The sequence below is a fragment of the Pseudorca crassidens genome, chromosome 15, assembly GCF_039906515.1.
Source record: "Pseudorca crassidens isolate mPseCra1 chromosome 15, mPseCra1.hap1, whole genome shotgun sequence".
NCBI classification, from domain to species: domain Eukaryota; kingdom Metazoa; phylum Chordata; class Mammalia; order Artiodactyla; family Delphinidae; genus Pseudorca; species Pseudorca crassidens.
This window is the reverse complement of record NC_090310.1, coordinates 36838192-36861057: the sequence shown is the minus strand read 5'-3', so window position 1 is coordinate 36861057 and position 22866 is coordinate 36838192. Positions and strand designations below refer to the sequence as shown.

Here is a 22866-nt window from a genome sequence, read left to right as displayed (position 1 = left end):
AAACAGAAGAATGAATACCAATCAACTTCCCTGATTAAACCTAATTGTTTTAAGACATATTTTGTAACCTGAACATCTATGTTATGCCTTGAAAATTCAAAGCAAAAAGTAAATCATATGAAAGCCAGAAACTTCAATACATCTAGACAGACGTTTGCTTGTAGTTTTTGGTATCCAAATTTTTTTCCCCACACAGTGCAGACGCCCTTTTTGTAGGCACAGCACTGGCAATAATGAGAACCCAGTTGGTGCACAGAACTTTTACAAATTCTGCAAGTGGAGGACGTATTCTTTCCATGTGGATCAAGTCTTGCTTTTTTTTTTAGGTCAAAGCTTTATTTTTGTCCAGCTCTCTTCCACCACTTCCTGTGATATTCCTTGCACCATCTTTCCATGTATCTAGAGTGATAACAGTACCAAGTTTCTTTTTACATTTTTCACACACCATCCTTCCATGACAGAAGGAGTAGTAGCTAGTTCTTCTTTAAATGTTTGGTAGAATTCACCCATGAAGGCTTCTGGTCTTGGGCTTTTCTTTGTTGGTAGGTCTTTGGTTACTGCATCAATTACCTTACTTGCAATTGGTCCATTCAGATTTTCTATTTCTTTATGATTCAGTCTTGATAGGTTGCATGTTTCTAGGATTTTATCCACTTCTTATAGGTTATATACAATTTGTTGGCGTATAGTTGTTCATAGCAGTCTCTTATGATGCTTTATATTTCTGTAGTATCAGTTGTAATGTCTCCTCTCTTTTTTTCTTTGTTAGTCTAGCTAAAGGTTTGTCAGTTTTATCTTTTTAAAAAACCCCAACTATTAGTTTTGTTGATCTTTTTAATTGTCTTTCTAGTGTCTTTGAAATTTATCTCTAATCTTTATTTCCTTACATCTGCTAACTTTGGACTTATTTTTCCTTCTTTTTTCTAATTCCCTGAGGTGTAAAGTTAGATTGTTTGAGATCTTTCTTTTTTCTTAATGTAGGTGTTTATCACTCTTAACTTACCTCAGGATTGTTTTTGATGAATCCCATAAGTTTTGGTATGTTGTATTTGTCTCAAGATAGTTTTTTATTTCCCTCTTGATTTCTTCTTTGACCCATTGGTTGGTTGTACAGGTGTATATCATTTAATTTCCACATATTTATAAATTTTTTTCCTATTTTTTTTTTTTAGTAGAGTTAGGAAGGAACTGGACTTTTAATTTTATTTATTTATTTTTGGCTGTGTTGGGTCTTCGTTTCTGTGTGAGGGCTTTCTCTAGCTGCAGCGAGCGGGGGCCACTCTTCATTGCGGTGTGTGGGCCTCTCACTGTCGCGGCCTCTCTTGTTGCGGAGCACAAGCTCCAGACGCGCAGGCTCAGTAGTTGTGGCTCACGGGCCTAGTTGCTCCGCGGCATGTGGGACCTTCCCAGACCAGGGCTCGAGCCCTCTGCATTAGCAGGCAGATTCTCAACCGCTGCGCCACCAGGGAAGCCCTCTCCTATTTTTGATTTCTAGTTTCATACCATTGTGGTTAGGTAAGATACTTGATATGACTTCAATCTTATTAAAATTGTTAAGACTTGCTTTGTGACCTAATGTATAATCTCTCCTGAAGAATGTTCCATGTGCCTTGTAAAGAATGTGTCTTCTTCTGGTTTTGGATGGAATGTTCTGTATATGTCTGCTAGGTCCATTGGTCTATAGTGTTATTCAAGTCCAGTTTTTCTGTCTGAATGATCTATCAGTTGTTGAAAGTAGGATATTGAAGTCCTCTACTGTAACTGTATCACTGTCTATTTCTCCTTTTAGTTCTGCTAATATTTATTTTATATATATAAGTGCTCCAATATTGGGTGCATATATATTTATAATTGTTATATCTTCTTGATATATATATATATATATATTGGGAACTATGTTCCCCAGAATTCCCTTCCATGTTGGTATGGCTTGAAAAGAAATCCGTGTGTGATCGGGAAGGTTTAAATGAAGCAGCAGCAATGAAGCTCTGAGGTCAGTGCAGGGATGAGTCCTCACTAGCTCATGCACATGGTCACTGATCTGCTGAGCCCCTTTGGTCAGCAGCAGGTCCATGGCTCCTGCAGCTCTCACCAAGTCTCTTCCACTAGCTTCTCAGTGTCCTGAGCCAGGCACATTTGCAGATTCAAGGTGAAGGGCACCAGCTCCTTCTGCAAGTCATTATGTTATCAAGGGTAGAAGCAGAGAGAGACAGATGTGGTTCCAGTTTGTCCTCGCTGTCCCTTGCTTCTTCCTTAACTCTTTTTCTGATTTTCTGATTTCTCTGACTTTAGCAGTTGTAGATGAAGAGGCAGCCAGCCTTCCATAGGCTTTCCCCCTTACTCCCACAATCATGTAAAACGTGATCTCTACAATTAATTCCTTATTTTATATTGCTCATGGAGGTTCTGCTTCCCTGGTTAAAACTTAACAGATATGTGAATGAATTTTACCCTAACACATATACATAAATGTATCTTATGTCAATGTCACTTCAAATCAGTGGGGAATGAAAAGGTTATTCAGTCAGCATCCTTGAAAAAAATTAGCTAATATATTTGGAAAATAGTATATCTGTACTTCATATCATTCATAAAAATGTGATGATATGTTTATAGAAACATATTGGAAGAAAATATAGAATATATTTATAGCCCCAGAATACAAAAGCAAAATGCAAACATCAAAAAAATTGAAAATTTTAATGTATCAAACATAAAGCTGTTCAAAGGCAGCTTTATTTTTTGAGTTTGTCCAAAAATTTTTTTAAAAAAAGAATCTCAGGAGACTGACTTTGAATCTAGCCATCCAGCTAGATGATAAAAGTTGTATAAAATTTCCAAAATGGAGTGTGTGTGTGTGAGTGAGAGACAGAGAGACAGAGAGATAGATAGATGGAGAGAATATGTGTGTTTGAACAGAACTTTGGTCATAAGAGCAGCGTGGGCCAGGTATGGAGTCAGGAGCCTTCAGCCATACTGGGAATCAGTATTCCTTCCTGGCTGGATCACAGAAGGAAGATAGGAGATGTGGCTGAAACGTCATGTTGCTGCAGACATGGAGCTCACAACAGGAGAATACACAGAGCATCCCCCATCCCATTCTGTCAGGACTTGCTCTTTGCCCCCACACTAACCATTCCTGCTCAGCCTCAGCAGTGAGAACACCAGTGCTTTTCCAGATCCATCTCCTATCACCCTCCTCTTAGCCCTCCTGTTCCAGCCAAATCTCCAAGGCCCTCTACAAACCCAGGCCTTTGCCTGGGCAGTTCTCTCAGCCTGGGACCCACCCCTCTTCCTTCTTTTGATAACTTCCCTCTGCCTACAAGCCCTACTTGTCAGGGCTGGGTCACAGCTTCTTTGCCTCCTCCAGAAAGAATGTCACTCTTTGGCACTTTGAACTGCCTTTTTCAACGCACTTATCACACTCATAGTAATCGTCAGTTTACTATCTCTTGCACCACAAGGTTGAACTCCCTGGGGCCACGGATTGTGATTTACATTCCTCTCCACAGCCTTGCCCCTACACAGGTCCTGAGTGCTGAGCCAAGTCTTGAATAAACAGTCTGGTCTCCTGGTTTCTGTTCCTTCCTCTCTTCAACCTGTCCTGCACACAGGCCTGATTCTCATCCTAAAGCAAAATTTGAATTATATCATCCCCAACTCAAAATCCTTCCTTGGCTGACCTTCACCAGGGAAACTATTTCAATTGTTGGCATTCAAGGCCTTGCACACCGTGCAGTGAGGACTGTTAGGTCAACCGGGGAAAGGTCAGGTAAGACGCACAATCAAGGTTAGGTAAGCTGATCTTAAGAAAATTTACAGAGAGCCCAGTTTAGCACATAATTTTCTCCCTCCCTCTCTTCCTCATTCATTGAGCACCATGGTCAGGACCTGTGCTGGGCCTTGATAAAACTGATTATGTTCCTGTGCTGGCCCCCCAAAAGACATGGGCCTTGTTCTCTGTGCACCCCACCATTGTCTGACTCAAGTGGTGTGCTGGTGAATGTTTGACCCTGGTGGGAGTTGGGGGTTGTGGGGGTGGGGACTGATTTCTAGAGTTTGCCAATTTCTGTGGTGTAAATACTCCCATTATGGATGATGTCAAGTTACCAACAGGGTCACTGAATGTGGAGTCAGAAATAAATGTACAGTAGCACATCATTGTATGGTATTTCCACCATACGGATATAATAGACACAAAAACCTCAAGAACATAGATAATCGTAAAATAAATAGAAAGCAATGAATTTTGATTATTTGCTACATTTTTGAATATAATTTAATTGTAGGTTTATATAATACAACTTCTAACGATGACTTTTTAAAAAATATATATTTATTTGGCTGCACTGGGTCTTAGTTGCAGCATGTGGGATCTTTAGTTGCGGCATGCAGGATCTAGTTCCCTGACCAGGGATCGAACCCTGGCCCCCTGCATTGGGAGCGTGGGGTCTTGACCACCAGGGAAGTCCCCAACAATGACTTTTAAAAGATAATGTATTGAACATCCAGCTTGCAAAACTCCTGAACACAGTCTCCTCATTTAAAAAAAAAAAATTATTTTATTTATTTATTATTTTTGGCTGCATTGGGTCTTCACTGCTGCGTGTGGGCTTTCTCCAGTTGTGGCAAGCGGGGGCTACTCTTCGTTGCGGTGCGCGGGCTTCTCATTGCACTGGCTTGTGGCTCGCAGGCTTCAGTAGTTGTGACTTGCGGGCACTAGAGCGCAGGCTCAGTAGTTGTGGCGCACTGGCTTAGTTGCTCCGCAGAATGTGGGTTCTTCCCGGACCAGGGCTTGAACCCGTCTCCCCTACAGTGAGGCGGATTCTTAACCACTGAGCCACGAGGGAAGCCGTCTCCTCTCATTTTTGATGGTTCGTATTTTACTTCTTCCAAGGCTCTGGGAAACAAAGGCAGGAGGAGGAATGGGGCTCAGGTGGGGAGCAGCAAACTCCGGCTCGAGTCCCCCACACGGCCACTTGGGGGCGACAGACACAGTCTGATAGGCAGCCGGGGTCGGAGTCGAAGACCGCTGCGGTCCGCGGCACCTGCTAGGCTCCTGGACCATGAAGACGCTTTTCCTTCTATTTCGGGCGCGTCCAGGCCCGGGGGGACGCTGGCAGGGGTCTTGGGGCGCGGAAGGGCCGCCCCCAACGCGGCCGCCCTCGTTCCAAAGCCCACAGCCGGCAGCCTCTGAGGCCGAATATCGGCCCAGCCGCCGCCTTCCCGGCATCCCCCTCGCGGTGATCATGGTTCCGCCTGCTGAGGTTCCAGAGCGGTTCTAGGTCATTAATTAATCAGTGGGCAATTAGCTTATATTTACCTGGACTAGTGCAGATTCGTGCGGAGGGACGAGGAACAGGAGCTTCCTCCTGGGTCACCCTGAGGCAGCAGCACCCGGGAGATCAGGGAAGGAGGCTTCCCAGGCTTCCAGTGTGGGTGCGGACGAGGTCAATGGCCTGCTGGCCAGAAGACCTGCGTTCTCCTCCCAGCTCTTATGCCAACAGTCTGCGTGGCCTTGGGCAAGGCATTTAACCCAGCTGGGCATGGGTTACTGCAGTAGACACTGTTGTTTGGCTCCCAGACATCTGTTCCCTTTCTTTCTCTTTGGCAGGTAGTGCCCACCCCTCCAGGGAGATTTACTCCAGTGCTGCGTCTGGCCCAGTTGGGCTCGGCCCACCGTGTTGGTCCTGTTTCCCTCGTCAAATGCTGGCTCCTTGAAAGTACTATCCAAGCAGCCTGTTGCAAAGACAGAACTGAGTTTGTTGCTTCCCTTGTTCAGGAAGAGCAGCATCTTGAAAGAGTCCTTAGTGGAGAGGAGGTGGGAAGGGCAAAGTTGAGATAGTGAGGTTTGGAGGTCTGGTTTAAGGTGGACCTTAATGAGGATTGGGTAAGAATCATGTTATACAGTTTAAGGTTGTTGGTCACAGTAGTTTAGGATTTGTCGTCTCAGCGAGGTGAGGGTTTCAGAGTCTTGGAGCTTAAACAGTTGTTTGATGTTACCTGTTAAAAAGTGGTGCCATTTTTGATGGATTTTTCTGAAGTCAAGGCGTAAAGTTATTTGCACCTTTTGTCCTCCCGGGCAGGTGTTTCCGGGAATAGTAGACTCACAGTAATAGTCATTATTTTGCCTCAGCCAGTGTGAGTCACAGTCCTCTGCTATTTGCACCCAGAGGAATCCTGTATGTGGTTTTCTTGTGCGTTAAATGGGGATTATGCTGCGGGGGGTGCGGGGGGCGTGGGGGGCGTCAGGGGCGCGGGGGGCGCCGGGGGAGCTGGACATGCGTGAGAAGACCAAGGTTGCAGCCTGTTGGAGCCTTTCAGTATTACAGCACGGTGGGGCTTACAAAACTGTCTGCGTCTTGAAAAATAATTCTTACTCTCAAATCCGAAAAGGGAGCTGCCAAATCGAAACGAATAGATGTTTATTAAATGTCTCCAACATATCACTGTGTTCACTTGCCAACTGCGACTGAACGCATATAGTAACAGGGTCATTGCATTTACTTGGTAAAGGGAGGTGCACGTTCACATGTTTGATGCCATGTGGTGGAGGCTTCAAGGTTACAAATGTTCCAGGCTTATCAAGGTCTTAAAATGGCCCTGGGGTGTTTGACTCCTGGACTTCCTACTTCCCAGTCATGTGAATTGGGGTGAGCTCCTCCCCTCTCTGAGCTCATTTCCTCCTAGGTATGGTGGGGAAGACGGTGCTTTGAGCAGGGTAAGGAGGCTGAAGTGAGTTCACGTGTTGAGTGCCAGAAGTTGCAACTGAGGTGCAGATGATTCTGGAGCAGCGTCAGCCCTTAGCAGTGTGGGCTGCCCTGTGAACTGTGGGCCTAGGACAGCTGTGAGAGAGAGACTGGTCCCATGGGAAGCAAAGTTGGGAAGGACTCAGAGGATTAATCAGGTTGGGAAAGAAAGCAGGAGAAATGAAGATGACAGTAACCACTATCCCAGCTCAGGGAGTCTGGGGCTTGTTCAGGTCAGTTCCTGCACTGCTCCCACTGACCCCCTCCCCATCCCCAGGACAGGTGCAGGGGCAACATAAAAAATATTGAACAACCAGTTCTTTACAGGCAGAAAACAATCAGAAAAGGCTGGCTGGAGACTCTTGGAGGTCCCCTGTCTCAACAGGCATTAACACCCCCCCTTTTTTTTTTTCATTTTTTGGCCATGCTGAGTGGCATGTGGGGTCTTAGTTCCCCAACCAGGGATCAAACCCATACCCCCTGCATTGGAAGCACAGTCTTAACCACTGGACCGCCAGGGAAGTCCCCAGCATTAACCCTTTAATTACTCCCTTTGGGGGTCTAGAGGAGGGCTGGAGCAGCGGCATTAAGGGGCAGTCGGGGGCTTGAGGAAGCAACTATTTACAGCCTGTAGGTGACATTCATTTGGGCCCCCTCAGAGCGTCCTGGCTGGATATCTGCTTTGCTAGGGAAGCGTGGAGGTGGCAGGTGTGGCACAAGTGGAGGTTGGCAGCGCAGCCCAGTTCAGGGCAGGCATGGGAGAGGAGTAAATTCTGATCAGGTGGGTCCTCTCTGGGCACTCCCAGGCCCTGGCACCTGATGGCTGGGGTCTCCCGGTGAAGCCTGGGCTCCTTGGGGCTCCTGAGCCTTTGAGCTGCGCCCTCACACGGAACTTTGCTGGTCTTTCCTTGATTTAGACTGGGGGAATTCCTTCCCCTTTTCTGTTCCTCAGTGAAGCATTTCCTGTCTCCTCTTGTCTTTCCCAGCAGACCTGAGGGCAAGGTAAGTCTTGTGACCAAGTCATTAACACCTGGAAAACTAGTTCCCTTTTCCTCGAGGGCAAGAAAGACGGGATCTTGAAACTCTGCTAGGATATGAGGGAAAAATATTTGCATTTCACCTTTCTATGGTAAAGAAAGGAAAGAAAATAAATCACTATACAATTTTAGAACAGAGAGTAGTTTGATAATACATGCTAAAAGCTGTATATAAGTTTATAACCTTTGACCTAGCAATATCTCTATTAGGAATATAACTTGTGGAAATAATCAGAGATGTTTTTCAAAGATTTCTGAATAAGATTGTTTAATGAAGCATTCTGTACAGTAGTAAAAAGAATGAATGTCCAGTGTTAATTTTCATGTTATGAAAATAGTTTACTGGCATGGGAAGATACCAAAATATATTCCATTTAGAAAACAGATTAAAATAATGTAGTAGCATGATTCCAATAATATAAAAGGGTAAAAATAGAATCCATAGCCTGTTTTATCAGTTAGGAAAAAAGTTGCGTACTGTTTCATTTAATTAAGTAATCAATTGACTCAGCAAAGGTGGGAGCTGCTACGTGCCAAGCACTGTGGGTATAACAGTGAGCTGTTAAAAGTGTAATTTTCAAAAAAGGTAAAAGCATGACTTTCAAATAAATATGAGTGGCATGTGTCAAAGACTTTAACTCATTAATGAAGGAGGAAACCATCAAGATGTTAAAACTGGTTTAAAAGAGAATCTGAAGAAGAGACATATACATGGGAAATCAGGAATGCTGAAATCAATTTACTAATAATGGATGGAAGACTGCTCAGTAGCCTAAAGCAAGGAATGTAACTTTTGGAATCATCTCTTCCACAGGATGACGAGAATCTTTTGGAATCATCTCTTCCACAGGATGACCAGCAATGCTGTCCATCCTCACAGGGTAATCAGTAGCATTGGTGGGATATGACTTGCTTTCTAGGAGCAGGAATTATTGGCATTACTATCAGTTTTCTGCCAATTAACTTCTGTCTCCACAGAGCTGTCAAATAGCCTCCTCATCAGAAACAAACAAAGGTGCACTCCCCTATGGGATCGGATGATCCCTGGAGGCTCCAGCTTGCCTTGGAAGGCTATCCAGGCATCTCATTTGCCCATTTCAAGTCTTCCACACTTTTCCCAACAGGGCTGTGTAAAAGAATAACAGAGGGACTTCCCTGGTGGTCCAGTGGCTAAGACTACGTGCTCCCAATGCAGGGGGCCTGGGTTCTATCCCTGGTCTGGGAACTAGATCCCACACGCCACAACTAAGAGTTCCCATTGCCACAACTAAAGGTCCCGCACGTGGCAACGAAGATCTTGTGTGCCACAACTAAGACCCGGCGCAGCCAAGTTTATTAATTAGTTAATTTTTTAAAAAAAGAATAACAGGGTGTCACTTAAACTAAGGCCAAAGAGAAGGTGCCTGCTCTGAAGGTGCGGTCAAGACCTTCCGGTTAGATGGAGCAGCACGTGCAAAGGGCCAAGAAGAAATAGAGGCCCAATGGGGCTGGGCTTGAGCCAGGAGTGAGGACAGGAAGGGGAAGAGGTCAGCACGGGTGGACGCTGAAGCACCTGCAGGGAGGAGACGCGAGGATTTGAGATCTCCTAAGTGCAGTGAGCACCGCTAGGGTTTTTAATGGGGAGATGCCGTGACCTAGTTGGTGTTTTGTTAAACATCTCTGGTTGCTGCGGGAGAAGAGCCTGGAGGGGACCCAGGACCCACCAGGAGGGGGGCTGGCGGGCCTGTGCCGGGGTTGTGGGGTGGGGGAGAAGGCCTGGGCTCTCCCACTCGCTTGTTCTGGGCTGGAGACACCAGGACGTGCCGATGGATTGGTGGGAAGTAAGAAGTATTGCTGTGTTGGGCTCAGCCTATCAGTAGTAACGCTGGTGGCGAGGGGTGCCTGAGCCCTTCTCCCAGCCCTACAACACGGCAAGGCCTTCACAAGACATGTTGTGGCTGGGCTGGCCCTTGTGGTTCTTATTATGATTGCAAGACACACCTTAGCAACAACCCTCAGGAAACTTTGGAAAGAAACCAGATTTATTACTCACAGGTCCTGGGGGGGCACACCGTACACCCTAGGGCCACACAGCGAGGTCGAGGGTGGGGGGGGATGGGGGACGCGGACAGGGGGCTCTGCCTTTATTAGGGTCCAAGAGTGAGGAGGCTGGGGTTTCCCGGCTTCACTCTTTGTCGAATTTAAATTCTAATTCATGGCCGAATTTAAAAGCTGAGAGTTGGGGGAGTCCCTGGTGGTCTGGTGGTTAGGATTCAGCACTTTCACTACCGTGGCCCAGGTTCAATCCCTGGTCAGGAAACTGAGATCCCGCAAGCCTCTCGGCAAGGCCAATAAATAAATAAATAAAACCTAAGAGTGGGAATTTGGGTTCAGGAAGGGAAAAGTGGGGTCACTCCAGTGGTCAGTTATCTAGGTCACTCAGGGCTTTCTAAACCTTTCTAATCCTTCATGTGCGGGGCCGCCTGGCTCCTTATCTGATTGTCAGCTAGTAGCTGTGTTGCACAGCTGGCGATGTGTTCATTCAAGATGGATGTCTTGAAATCGTTGCCCCAGCAACCAAAAGCTTAATGTCAGACACTTACACTGCAAATATATGTATATATTGGTCTCTGCCCCCCTCACCCCCGTTCCTGAAGCCCTTGGAATTCCTGGGTGATTGGAGCATCTTTTGTTCTAATGAGATAATTCTTGGTAGCCTCTTTGGTTCCTGGATGGGGACTGGTCACCAGAAAGACCAAGCCATGATTAGAAGCTTGAAACCTTAAACCCCATCTCCCATCTTCTGGGGAGTGGGGAGGGGCTGGAGATTGAGTTAGTAATGGATTGTGCCCACGTGACGAGCCTCCATAAAAATCCCTAAAGTACAGGGTTTGGAAGGCATCCAGGGTGGGGAACACATCCACATGCAAGGCAGGTGACACACTCCAGATCCATGGGGACAGAAGCTCCTGCAGTCGGGACCCTTCCGGACTTTGCCCCATGCGCCTCTTCACCTGGCTGTCCATCTGTGTCCTTTATTGTATAATAAACTGGTAAATGTAAATAAGTGTTTCCCCGAGTTCTGTTGAGTCGTTATAGTAAATTATCAAACCTGAGGAGGGGGTTCCTGGGAACTCCAGATTTGTAGCCACGTCAGACAAGTGCAGGTGACCTGAGGACCCACCACTTGTGATTGGCATCTGAGATGGGGGGAGTCTTATGGGACTGAGGCTTTAACCTGTGGCGTCTGCACAAACTCCAGTTAGTGTCAGAATTGAGTTAAATCGTAGGACACACAGTTGGTGTCCACAGAGAATTGCTTGTGGTGGAAAAACCCACACACCTGGTGTCAAAAGTGTTCTATGTGTACAGGAAAGGAGTTTTTCCTTTACAGTTGGTTATGGGTGGGGAGGAAAAGGCTAAATCAAAGATGGCTCGCAGGCGTGTGGCTTGAGCAACTGGGTGCATGGTGGTGCCGTTTTCTGAGACATGGTGCCTGGGGAGTGTCTGAATTTGAGGGAACCTCCAGATTCCTAGTTAAAGATGCCTGGTGGGAATCCAGATCCCCAGTACCCAGCCTGTGTCTTAGAGGCACAGCTATGGACTGCAAGTGGGGGGTGTCTCTCTCCCTGGGCCCCTAGATCAGGGGTATCCCAATCCCAGCTGCCAACTGACTCCCCCAGAGTTGTCTGTCCTCCTGGCAAGAGAAACGTCCACACTGACTTACCCAGAAGCCATTCATTAGCAGTAATTAGCACAGTCACTTATTCCCCTGGAGGGTTGGTGGGGGAGGAGGAACGTGGCTGGAGGCAGGTGGCTCTCCACCCTGCAGGCGATGCTGGAGCTGGTTTCTCCACGCCTTCTCTCTGGCCAGCATCACGTGGCTGCCTAGCTCATGGCTCAGTAGGTACCCCACAGGCAGACCTGCAGACTCCAGCTCTGTGTCCAGCTCACCTATGGAACTGGGAGCCTCTCATTCTCCACCTACCCCTAGCCGAAGTTAATTCTGTACAGTCACTTCCTCTCCATGAGCCCTTGGCCATGACCTCTGACCTCACAACTCCTAGGTCTGCGAGTCTTTGATGAGTCACCAAGAGTGCTAGAAGTGGCCCAGGCCGGCAATGGGCACCTAGCAAGGCAGTTTGCCCAGCGTGCCCACTCCCTCTGCCTTTCCCAGCTCAACTCTTCCCATCAGGCTCCATCTGGGCTCAGCCCTTCCCAGCATGGGGCTCCCCTCTCTGTTTCCTGGTGCAGAGGAATTGCAGTCCTTCCAGACTGATTTCTCAGTGTTGCAGTGAGAGTCATTCTAGTTGGTCCTGGGTAGGAGGAAGAGCAGTGTGCTTGACTGGTGAAGGACACTCTTAGTCATGGAGGAAAGGAGACCTTTCCAATGACATTTCTGTAGGATGACTGGCCACCTTCCTCCCTGGTGATTCCCAGCCAGGCTGGTGGGATATTTTTCCAGAACAACAGGAGTCAATGGGGAAAACGTGCTCTAAGAATTCTGACGTACAGCCAACTTTTCCGAAGAAGGAATAGGTTATGAGCAAAACCTAGGAGAATGCTCTAAGCCATGGAAGGAAAACTCTGGAGGAAGCTGACATGGAGACCTGCCATCGAGAAAGAGATGGACCACTAAGGAATGGAGGAACAGGTATAAGTGCAGTTTTTTTTAAAGTGCTGAAAGTCTCAGTGGACCACGAGAATGAACAATGCTCTATATTCCAGGAAGACATTAACCAGAGTGAAGATACATGGAGTCACACTATTAACACCTGGACCCTGGATGTCCAGCATTCAAAGAGTCAGACAGTGGTGTGGGTCAAGGAGGGGCTCTGTGTTTAGAAAGTATGGGGTTGAGGAAGGGACTGGGGAGGAGGGACCCCTAAGACTACAGAAAGGAAGGCTGGCAAGGAGGGGGATGCTCAACTTCCATTTTGAGGAAATGTCAAGAGGACAGGCAATGCTGTTATAAGATGGAGAAAATTTTATTTCGCAGAATTTGGGGTGGGGGGTGCGGGTGGGGAATGCCTGGACTACACAGCCCAGGGTCCGAGAGCCTGAAGATGGCGAAAGGATTCAGTGTGCACTGATGAAGCTGGGTTTCTCATGGAAGAAAGAAGAAACAGAACTCTGGGGCTGGGACTGGGGTAAGCAGAACCAAGAGGGCCTTGAGGAGCCTGGGCAGAGGTAGAGGAAATGCGAGGCCTGGGGCCATAGGAGCCATGGTGAGGCTCTGAGGGGGACCCGGGCTTTTGGGATGGGGAGACCTTTCCAAACATCACTGGAAATGTCTCCTTTCCTCCATGACTAAGAGCATTCTTCACCCCAGTCTCCAAGAGGCAGGGAGCCCCGAGTGACAGCCGAGCTCCTAGGACAGTTCAGGAGTGGTTAGATGGAAGGATGTCCCCTCGGGAAGGTGATGAAATGCCAGCTGGTGAGCAGTGTCCTGGAGACCAGCCAGGCCAGGTTCCTCAAAACCATTAGGGGGCTTCCCTGGTGGCGCAGTGGTTGGGAGTCCGCCTGCCGATGCAGGGGACACGGGTTCGTGCCCCGGTCCGGGAGGACCCCACATGCCGTGGAGCGGCTGGGCCCGTGAGCCATGGCCGCTGAGCCTGCGCGTCCAGAGCCTGTGCTCTGCAACGGGAGAGGCCACAACAGTGAGAGGCCCGCGTATAGAAAAAAAACAAAAACAAAAAACCATTAGGGCCCTGGAAAAACTCGCCTGCAGACAGCACAGCCTGGCTGTTGCTCAGTCGGCGCTCAGCCTGAGCAGTCATGACAGACTTAGCGGGGCTGACAGGCCTCTGCACAGATGCATAAACTGAGGCCAGGTTGGAAGAAGCAGCTGCTATGTCCCTGGCTCCTTCGGAGTGCTCTGCTTGCTCTGGGAGCTTACTTGAGTCACCCGGCAGGGATGGAGCATCTGTTCTGTCCCAAGCCCTGCCCTCCGAGCGCAGGAGATACCCAAAGATGTGGTGCCCTGGCTGGCCCAAACCGCGGAGTGCGGGTGGGTAAGTGTGGCTGGACTGGAATCAGGCCTCTCAGCCCAGCGGGGCCCAGTGTTGCCACCGCTTCTGAGGTTCATGAAACAGTGGATATTCAGATTTCTTTTTCCATTTTTCAATTGTAGTGAAGTATACATAAGATTTATCATTTTGGCCATTTTTAAGTGTACAGTCCAATGGCATTACATACATTCACAGTGTTGTGCAACCATCACCACCATCCGTCTCCAGAACTTTCATCTTCTTGAGCAAACTCCTTTCCCATTAAACACTAACTCCGATCCCCCTCCCCCAGTCTCTGGCACCCATCCTCTACTTTCTGTTGCTATGAATTTAACTGCTCTAGGGACCTCATATAGGTGGAATCATACAGTATTTGTCCTTTTGTGTCTGGCTTATTTCACTCAGCATAAGGTCCATCCATGTTGTAGCGTGTGTCAGTGCTTCATTCCTTTTCATGCTGAACAGTACATAATGGTCCACCTTTTGTTTATCATCCATCGATGGACACTGGGTTGTTTCACCTTTTTGTCTGCTGAGAATAATGCTGCTGTGAACATGGGTGTGCAAACATCTGTTTTAGCAGGGACTCAGAAAAACATTTGTACACTCGTGTTCACAACAGCATTAGTCAAAATTCAGATTTTTTTTTTTTCGGCCGCACTGCCTGGCTTGTGGGATCTTGGTTCCCCAACCAGGGGTCAAACCCGTGCCCCCTGCATTGGAAGCATGGAGTCTTAACCACTGGACCGACAGGGAAGCCCCCAGATTTTTTTTTTAATGTGGATTTGCCCAATTTAAAAAACACAGCAGTGTGGATCTGACCAAACCCACTGGAGGGCTGGATTCCACACCTGGAATGCAGTGCTGATCTCAGAGCCAAGTGGCTTGCCTGGAGTTCAGCATGACCCCCACCCCACCCTGGCTCCCCTCTCCAGCTCAGAGATCCAGCCTCTCCTTATAGAAAACAGCTCGCAACCTCCAAGCCAGGGCCAGAACTGCATGAAAATGAGCCTCAGAGGAGAGAGCAGTTCCCGCAGCCAACGCTCTCTGCTGGGTTTCTGTGCAGGGCTTCTGCCCTAAAGCCAAGGCTCCCTTATATGGTTGGGCCCACGAAGACCCTGGTGGTCTGGTGACCTCTGCCCCGAGTACCCTGTCCCTGTGCCCTGAGCTGGTTGGCCCCTCACCCTGGATGGCTCTCCCCACCTCTTCTCCTTAGTGTCCCCAACTCATCCGCTGGAGCCAGGCTCAGTGTCACCTACACAAGGAGGCCGGGTGGCCAGGCCAGGCCCCCTTAGCCCCTGTGCCTCTACTTTGCCACTGGAATCCTCCATTCCACCCACCGAGCCTTTGAGTTTGCTCTTCCTGCGGCTGGAATGGTCTCTGACCACACCTGCCTCTGCCCCTCTCCTGCAAGTCTCAGCTGAAGGTTTGCACTTCTTCCCTGGGCTCCTGATGTAAGATTACAAACCCCAAAATGCCACACCCCACCTCCTGTTCCCCCTCCCATCCCCACCCCCACCCGAGTCCCTTCCGGCTTTGGTTTTCCCCATAGACTTTATCATCTATTAAACTAAATGATTTACTTATTTATGTTGTTTATTCTGTTTCCCCTGGTGTCCCTGCCGTGAGGGCAGGATTGTCTTTGGTTTGTTCACAGCCGTATCGCAGTAGGTGCTCAGTAGATTTGGTTGGATAATGAACGGATACCCCTGATCAGATATCTGCCAGACTCCGGTGCCCACGTCTGAGATGCTGAGAGAAGGGGGGCAGTGAGTCACTTCTCTGGATTGAGCATTGCTGGCTCCCGCTGCTATGCCCTCTGAGGCCTCTGCAGCCCTATCTGTCACCCCCAGCTCCCTGCAAAATCATCAGTGGTCCTGAGACGGCCTGGCAGGGACACGGATAGTGGGTGGCAGGGTGGGCAGCCCATCCATCTCCTGCCCCGGTGAAGAGATGCCCAGCCACGATGCCTGGCATAGGTCTGGCATACTGTGGGCACAATGAATATTCTGTTTGAATGAATATTGAATCATACCAAGGTCTCCACTCCTTGGGAACTGGGGAGCCGGTCTGTGGGGCCCTTTTCCAGGACTTGTGCCAGGAAGTCTTCACTGGCTTTTCTGGACTTCCCCTGGTTCTTCCCGGGCCCTTCCCCTTGGGGCTATCTTCCTGGCCACCCCATCACGAAGACGGAAACATCTTGGGGCACATGCCTGCCCCTTGGATCACCTGGGAAGTGATCCAGGTGGCATGAATGGCACACAGAGCTGGAATACAGAGGAACTGGAGAGGCAAGAGGCTGAAGCAGTCGGTCCCCAGTGGAATTCTCCAGACTCACTTCTTCCTCATTTGTTTATTCATTCAACAAATATCCATCGAGACCCAGTGTGCACCAGGTACCAACCTAGATCCCGAGGATCCATGGGGAACCTCCTCACCGTCCCTCTCCTCTGAGAGTCGCAGCACACAGCACCCACCCTCAGGATGGCCCTCCAGGGTCCACGCCTACAGCCCCCTCCTTCCCTGACACTCCTACCCCAGTCCCAGGCCTCTGTGCCCATCCCCCCATGACCCCTTGTGGTCATTACTTGCTCACTGCCTCCCACCCCTGGGGAGATGTGTGCTGTCTAAGGATAGGACATGTGTCTTATTCATTATCGTGTCCCAGTGCCCAGCACAGGACCTGGCATACAGCTGGTGCCCAATAAGTGCTTGTAGGGTGAGCTGGGGAGGCCAACCGCCTTAGATTCAGGAAGAGAGTGGGTTGGAAGAGCATGAGGGGCAAGGCCAGCCACAGGGCACAGAGGTGGACCCAGGACAGACAGTAGGTGGGGGAGGGCAGTGGCGGGGAGCCCCCTTCCCCCACCCTGCTGGCATTTCTGCTCGACTGCTGCTGGGGCCCCACTGGAGGTGCCCCTCACCTTAGCCACTCTGTTTCCCAGCAGTCTCCCCACCCCCAGTCCTGGGACAGAGGTGAATGCGTCAGCTAGGAGCTGTTCACGCTCCTGCGCCCCACCCTTGCCTTGTCTTTGGGTGGAGTGGGGCAGGGGCCTCCACGCAGCAGGAGGGCACCTCTGGCCTGCGGTTTAATCCTGAGTTGCCTCCTGCCCCTCCAACCCAAGCAGGGGCCAGTAAAACACATCAATGATCCTTTTTGGTATCGATGATCTCCAGGTGAGTCTCACAGACTCTTGGAACCCCTAACAGCCTGAGGAGGTGGACAGCAGGAGGGGAGTCCACCCCTGGGCAGGCTCTGGGGGCAGAACGTGTGTTGGCTAAGCTGTGGGGCTTAGGAGAAGCTGTGGTAGGCGGTCTGCCCACAAAGGACACGGGCTGTGGTGGCAGCCCCTCCCAATGCCCCGAGCCACCCACCGGGCCCTCACTCCCTCTCCGTGACCTCGGGCTTCCCCCCCAACTGGTCCCCATCCCCAGCCTCTGTAGGGTTAACTCCATCATTTCCTTCAGCCTCCCTTTCAAGGTCCTCCTTTCTGGGCAGCCCTCACTGGCGGCCCCCGCCCCCCGCTGGCATCAGGTGCCTCCCCTGGGCTCCCACCCACCCAGCACTTTTGACCCCAGGGGGCGGGTCACCATCCGTCTGCTGCTGGGCTCCCTCAGGGCTCCAAGAGTCCAGTTGGCCCTTCTCTAGAATTGGGGTTCACATCTGGGCTCCTCCCCTCACCAGCTGCGGGACCTTGTGTAAGTCACTCACCTCCCTAAGTGGCCTCAGTTTGCTCATCTGCAGAATGGGAATAATAATAAGGGACTTTGCAGACTGAATGAGGTGGTGCCTGGCTCACTACGCACACCGTAACTGCTGTTATGTCCATGCCCCTCCCCAGGCATATCGAGGGCCATCGCAAGTTTTGTTGATCAAATGACTGAAGGACAAAGATACACAGTCTCTCTCAGAAGAAGCCTGACTCCTCCTGCTCAGGGCACGGGTGTCTGGAGTGTGGGGTACTGAGTCACGGAAGACCTGACTGCAGGGTGAGGGTTACAGGATCACGCGGGCAGATTCCTTGGGGGAGCATTTTGCTTCCCACACCCCCACCTGGGCTCCCCGCTCAAGCATCACCCAGCAGCCGTTTGACCCCAAGGAGGGGTCCAGGGGGGTGGTCCTGGGAGCACAGGGGCTGGGGTGGGGTGTGGGGACTCAGCATCCCAGCCCTCCCCAGGCAGCCGCATCAGTCACAGCCACCTGGGCAACTGGCTGCCCCACCTGGGGTTCCTGGAAGTCCAGGTGAGAGACGAATCCTTAGGCTGCTGAGTGACAGGGCCCACAGGAAGGTGTCCCCGGGACAGGTGGCCACCGGGGGTCTGATTCACGCCTTCTGGCAAGTGGGTTAACGGGATCCCCGAGCCCAGGGCTGGGTCAGGTCTTCCGCTGAGTCACAGGAGCCGTTACGGAGCCTCTGGGCAGTCCCTTGCCCGCTGTCACCCACCCAAGGCCCCAGGGCCTCCCCAACGGCTCCCGCCACCGCGGACCCAGGCCCCAGAGTCTGCGTGCCTTCCTTCCCCACCCGGACCACCCCCCCTTCAAGCTTAAGGGCCTTTCTCTGCCCTGCCCCTCCAGTCAAGGTCAAGGCCCAGCCTAGACCTGAGGGCCCAAGTTCCCTCTCCTGCCCCTCCAGAGCCCAGATCCTGAGACCTGAGTCCGCGGATCCAGGCCCGAGGTAGGGGTCCCAGCTAGAGCCCTCCAACCCCACCGCCAGCCCCACCCCTGACTTTAACGGCTTATTTCCTCCCCAAAGCCCCACCCCCTCCCTGTGACTGACAGCCCGGGGTGGCGGGACTGAGCCACTCACTCGGGAGACTGGTCCAACAGCATTCTGCCTCACAGGATAAAACCCGGGGTGGCCTGCAGGGAATCCAAGCTCTCCTGTCGGCAGTGGCCATGGTGGTTCCCGAGACTCTCCCTGCCCTGGGGAGGTACTACCTCAGCATTGTAACCTCCCTGCTGCTTCTGGCTGCTCCAGGTGAGTCCTGAGGGCCTGCTGCCCCCTCCACCCCTTCCCCATTGTCCACCCAGCCGTCCTCCCTCTTGGTCCTGCCTGAATCCCTCCTCTCCCTCTCATCTGTTGCTTTGTTCCCCCACCTCCCTCTCTCCCTCTCCCTCTCTGTCATTTGCCTGCTCTGAGCCTCAGGTTCCTCCACAGCTGTGAGGAGTACATAGAACACTGCACTACAGGGCCCAGGACAGGGCTTAGTGCAGTCAGTGCTCAGTGTGCTCAGCTCTGCTTGTTATTTACCCTCTTCATGTCCCGTTCCTGTCTCTTGGGTCTGCATGGTCCACTGCCGGGGCAGCGGCATCCAGACCTAAGGCCTGGGAGGGGGGTTCTCCCTCTCACCTCAGTGAGACACCCCAGGGGCTGACCCCTCACCCCCAGGTAGGCTGGATGGAGCCCGGGCACAGGCTGGACAGGAAGTCGCAGGGAGGCCAAGGCTGCAGCTCACACCGAGGGCCTGAGGTTTCGGTCTGTCCTGCCCAGGCTCCAGGAAATGCCCCGCCTGGGAAGGTCTGGAGGGCCCCAGGGACTGAGCCACCGGGAAGGATTGCTGGGTACCAGGGCTCCCCTCCACCGACCTGACCCTTTCTTTCTCTTGCCCTCAGCCACCCTAGCTGCTGCCAAGACAGCTGGTAAGTCAGAGCTGCCCTCAGGGAAGTGGGGAGGGAGGAAGCCTGAAGGGCAGGGTAGTGTCTGTGTGTCTGTCTGTGGGGGACAGGTCAGAAGCGGGCAGTGGGGCAAGAGGGTGTTTGAGCTGGAGAGGAAGGGCAGGCAGGAAAAGAGGCCCAGAAAGTGAGGATGCGGCCCAGCGAGTCGGGATGCGGAGGAGAGAGGCCCAGGAGGGGGTGAGCGGCCCGAGAATGTCAAAGGGCTAGAGGACCAAGTGCTGAGCCAGAGTGGAGGGCAGAGGGTGGAAGGGCCGGGGAAGAGGCAGCAAAGAACGGAGCCAGGGTGGGAGGAGACTGGAGCACAGGCCTAAGTGCTGAAGGCAGGGAAGGGGGGCTGGAAGGGATGAGGATTGTGCCTGAGGGTCTGACACACCGGCCCCTCCTCCGCCAGGTCCCCCAGCCTGTGGAAAGCCCCAACACCTGAACCGAATCGTGGGTGGTGAGGACAGCACCGATGCTGAGTGGCCCTGGCTTGTGAGCATCCAGAAGAATGGCACCCACCACTGTGCAGGCTCCCTGCTCACCAACCGCTGGGTGGTCACAGCCGCCCACTGCTTCAAGGGGTACGTACGCTCAGCCGGTCCCTTCCACTCGATTCCCCAGACCCCGGGCTGCCCACACGGCCCCGGCTTCCAGGCCTCAGTCCAGTCTTGGGTCCCTCAGGAGAGTCCCTGCTTCTCCCCAGAAGCCTCTTTTGCTCACCAGGAGCCTTCATATGCCATTACACCAGAAACCCTTCCCAGACGCTTCCTGAACACCCAGTGGTTCCTGGCTGATGCCACCCCCTCCCTCTCCCTTCTAGCCATCCGAACAAACCAGCCCTGTTCTCTGTGCTGCTGGGGGCCTGGCAGCTGGGGAACCCCGGCCCGAGGTCCCAGGAGGTGGGTATTGCCTGGGTGAAGCTCCACCCTGCGTACTCCTGGAAGAAAGGCGCCCGTGCTGACATCGCCTTGGTGCACCTGGAGCATGCCATCCAGTTCTCTGAACGCATCCTGCCCATCTGCCTGCCTGATTCCTCCGTCCATCTCCTTCCGGACACCAACTGCTGGGTTGCTGGCTGGGGGAGCATCCACGATGGAGGTGTGGCTTCTTTCTCACCAGGGGTATGGGGGTGGGTGGGGACAGAGGGCGGTGGACACTGGGAGATACAGGTGCCACGGGCAGCAAAGGATAGAGGCCAGAGGCAGAGCACAACACAGATAGAAGAAAAGACAGGTTGTGACCCAGAGATGTGATGACACAGAAGCCTAGGTGGATAGTTCTAGATCATTTCTAGTTAAAAGGTACCTTTTGCTGTGTTCTGAGGCAAAGATGCCAGATCAACCAAGATATTAAGTGATATAGGAACAGCTGAGAGGAGGTGTCTATGGGACCAAGCTGAACCAGGTGAATATGAAAACAGCCCTAAGATTCCAAATCTGGAATAAACGCCCCCTGGTGGCATCATGACACAATTGCAGGCAAAATTCCCAGGAGAAAATGCAGTCTCCATAAATGGTAAAATATAATTGGCAAACCAAGTCTGGAGGTTTGGAAAACCTCATCTAGAAACACAAATTAGATTAGATGAAGTAAGAGGCAGAGAAGCAGTGACATATATATATGGAACTTTAACCAGATTCCAGAAGAATTAAGAGAAATGACACCAGTTTGGGCATCTGGGGACCCCACTGACTCTGAAGTTTCAGTCAGTCTCCCCACGGTCATTCTTAGGGGCTCCTGTGAAAGGTGGATTTATGAACTGGGGAAGGTCTACAGACCAACCCTAGGATCAATCCCCCTAGGGGATGGCAGGGGTCCCTCAAGTCCCAATAAGATTCAACACTGAGTGGCCATTAGCCTGTAGCAGTACCAGTGCTGGATAAAGTAGTGCCTGAGATGGGACAAGCCTGGACCATTGGTTTGAACCATCTCATTGGCATCAGAGAGCTCGTTAAAGATTCAGAGTTTCAGGCTGCACGTTAATTTGGGATTCAGTAGATCCAGAGTGGAGTCCTGGAATTTGGGCTTTCTGCAGGCATTGTGGGAGAGCCTGACAGAGTTGATCCACTTAACCTTTGAGAAACGCTGCTGAGGGAATTGAGGAGGGAATTGAGGAGGCCACCAGGAGAGTCTCCCAAGCCTGACTCTCTCCTCCCTGCTCCCAGTGCCCCTGCCCGACCCTCGGACCCTCCAGAAGCTAAAGGTTCCCATCATCGACTCAGCAGTCTGCAGCCGCCTGTACTGGCGGGGAGCCGGGCAGGGCGCCATTACGGAGGACATGCTATGCGCCGGCTACCTGGAGGGGGAGCGGGACGCCTGTCTGGTGAGCACACCACCTCCTTCCCAGCCCTGCCCCACTGAGCTCCATCACCCCTCTGCTCCTGCGCCTCCTCCCAGAATCAGCTGTGACCTGGTAGTCCCCCTAGATAGATGCCTACAGAACCCGGCCCCAGCCTGGCTCAGCCGTTCATACATCAAACATTCTGAGCACCTCCGGTGTGCCTGACCCCATTCTCAGGGAGCTGGCATCCTCCTGAAGGGGTGCCACGGTCCTGGCCCCCAGAGCCAGCTCCAGCTCCACCACTGTGGCGGAGCACGGTGGGACGGTGCAATGGTCCACACCCGGGCTGGGTCAGTTTTCTTCTTTCTGAGCCTCGGTTTCCTCAACTGTGAAGCAAGTCACAATCCTCCCTGCCTCCAGGGCTGTGAGGGAGAAGGTCTAGCACAAAGTGCTTCTTACCGGAAGTGAGCCTGGGAAGTGTGTCCTTCCCCGCCCTCCCGGTCCTGGTGGCGTTGGTTAGGGTGCCGCGGCCCCCAGGTCGGAGAAATGGTCCCCCGCGAAGGGAACTGCCACCTACTGCGGCGCGGGTCCTGGGCTCTGCTCACCGCTTGCCCCACGCGGGTCCCTAACCTTCCCTCCTCTCCGCAGGGCGACTCCGGAGGCCCCCTGATGTGCCAGGTCGAGCGCACCTGGCTGCTGGCGGGCGTCATCAGCTGGGGCGAGGGCTGTGCGGAGCGCAACCGGCCTGGCGTCTACATCAGCCTAGCCGCCCACCGCTCCTGGGTACAGAAGATCGTGCAAGGGGTGCAGCTCCGCGGGCACTCGCAGGGTAGCGGGCCCACAGGACGCCGGGGACGGGCTCTGGGGGCGCGGCGAGCTCGCAGGGCCGCCCGGGGCCGCGGGGTTTAGGGATCTGGGGAGACCACGTGCTGTTTCCTCCGTTGTAAATAAGCGGTCTACCTCTGGGAGCGCCCGAGTGCCGGCGCCGGATCTCCTCCGCGGGGAGGCCCCGCCCCGCCCCTGGGCTCAGGCCCCACCCCCGAGGCCCGGAGCGCCTTTGTGTACATACATGTTAATGATTTTTACAGTTATTTGTAACTCCTCCCACACATCTTATTTATTCCTCCAATTTCAATAAATTATTTTTACCCTA

General features: G+C 51.9%; 1 protein-coding gene and 1 pseudogene across 2 annotated transcripts; one reads left to right on the top strand and one right to left on the bottom strand.

Annotated features, from left to right (window-relative positions):
* Positions 1 to 142: 142 nt before the first annotated feature.
* LOC137207267 (cysteine-rich PDZ-binding protein pseudogene) lies at positions 143 to 453 on the bottom strand (annotated as a pseudogene).
* A 9444-nt stretch (positions 454 to 9897) lies between these two features.
* Positions 9898 to 22866, top strand: PRSS22 (serine protease 22). Of its 2 annotated transcripts, XM_067706915.1 has the most exons (8): positions 9898 to 16172; positions 17616 to 17763; positions 18617 to 18752; positions 19388 to 19414; positions 19842 to 20013; positions 20253 to 20530; positions 21598 to 21755; positions 22362 to 22866. In XM_067706915.1, the coding sequence occupies exons 3-8, from the start codon at positions 18671 to 18673 to the stop codon at positions 22620 to 22622; spliced, it is 978 nt and encodes a 325-aa protein (XP_067563016.1). In that variant the 5' UTR covers positions 9898 to 16172; positions 17616 to 17763; positions 18617 to 18670; the 3' UTR covers positions 22623 to 22866. The 2 variants fall into 2 exon arrangements, with proteins under 2 accessions (XP_067563016.1, XP_067563017.1); XM_067706916.1 differs by lacking the exons at positions 9898 to 16172; positions 17616 to 17763 and having other exon boundaries at positions 17957 to 18752.

What these genes read in the sequence shown, in the direction of transcription:
- PRSS22 (XM_067706915.1), top strand. Translation starts at nt 18,671, where the DNA reads ATGGTGGTTCCCGAGACTCTCCCTGCCCTGGGGAGGTACTACCTCAGC. An exon ending in AGCTGCTGCCAAGACAGCTG is followed by an intron (nt 19,415 to 19,841) that starts GTAAGTCAGAGC and finishes CTCCTCCGCCAG; the next exon opens with GTCCCCCAGCCTGTGGAAAG. An exon ending in GCCGCCCACTGCTTCAAGGG is followed by an intron (nt 20,014 to 20,252) that starts GTACGTACGCTC and finishes TCTCCCTTCTAG; the next exon opens with CCATCCGAACAAACCAGCCC.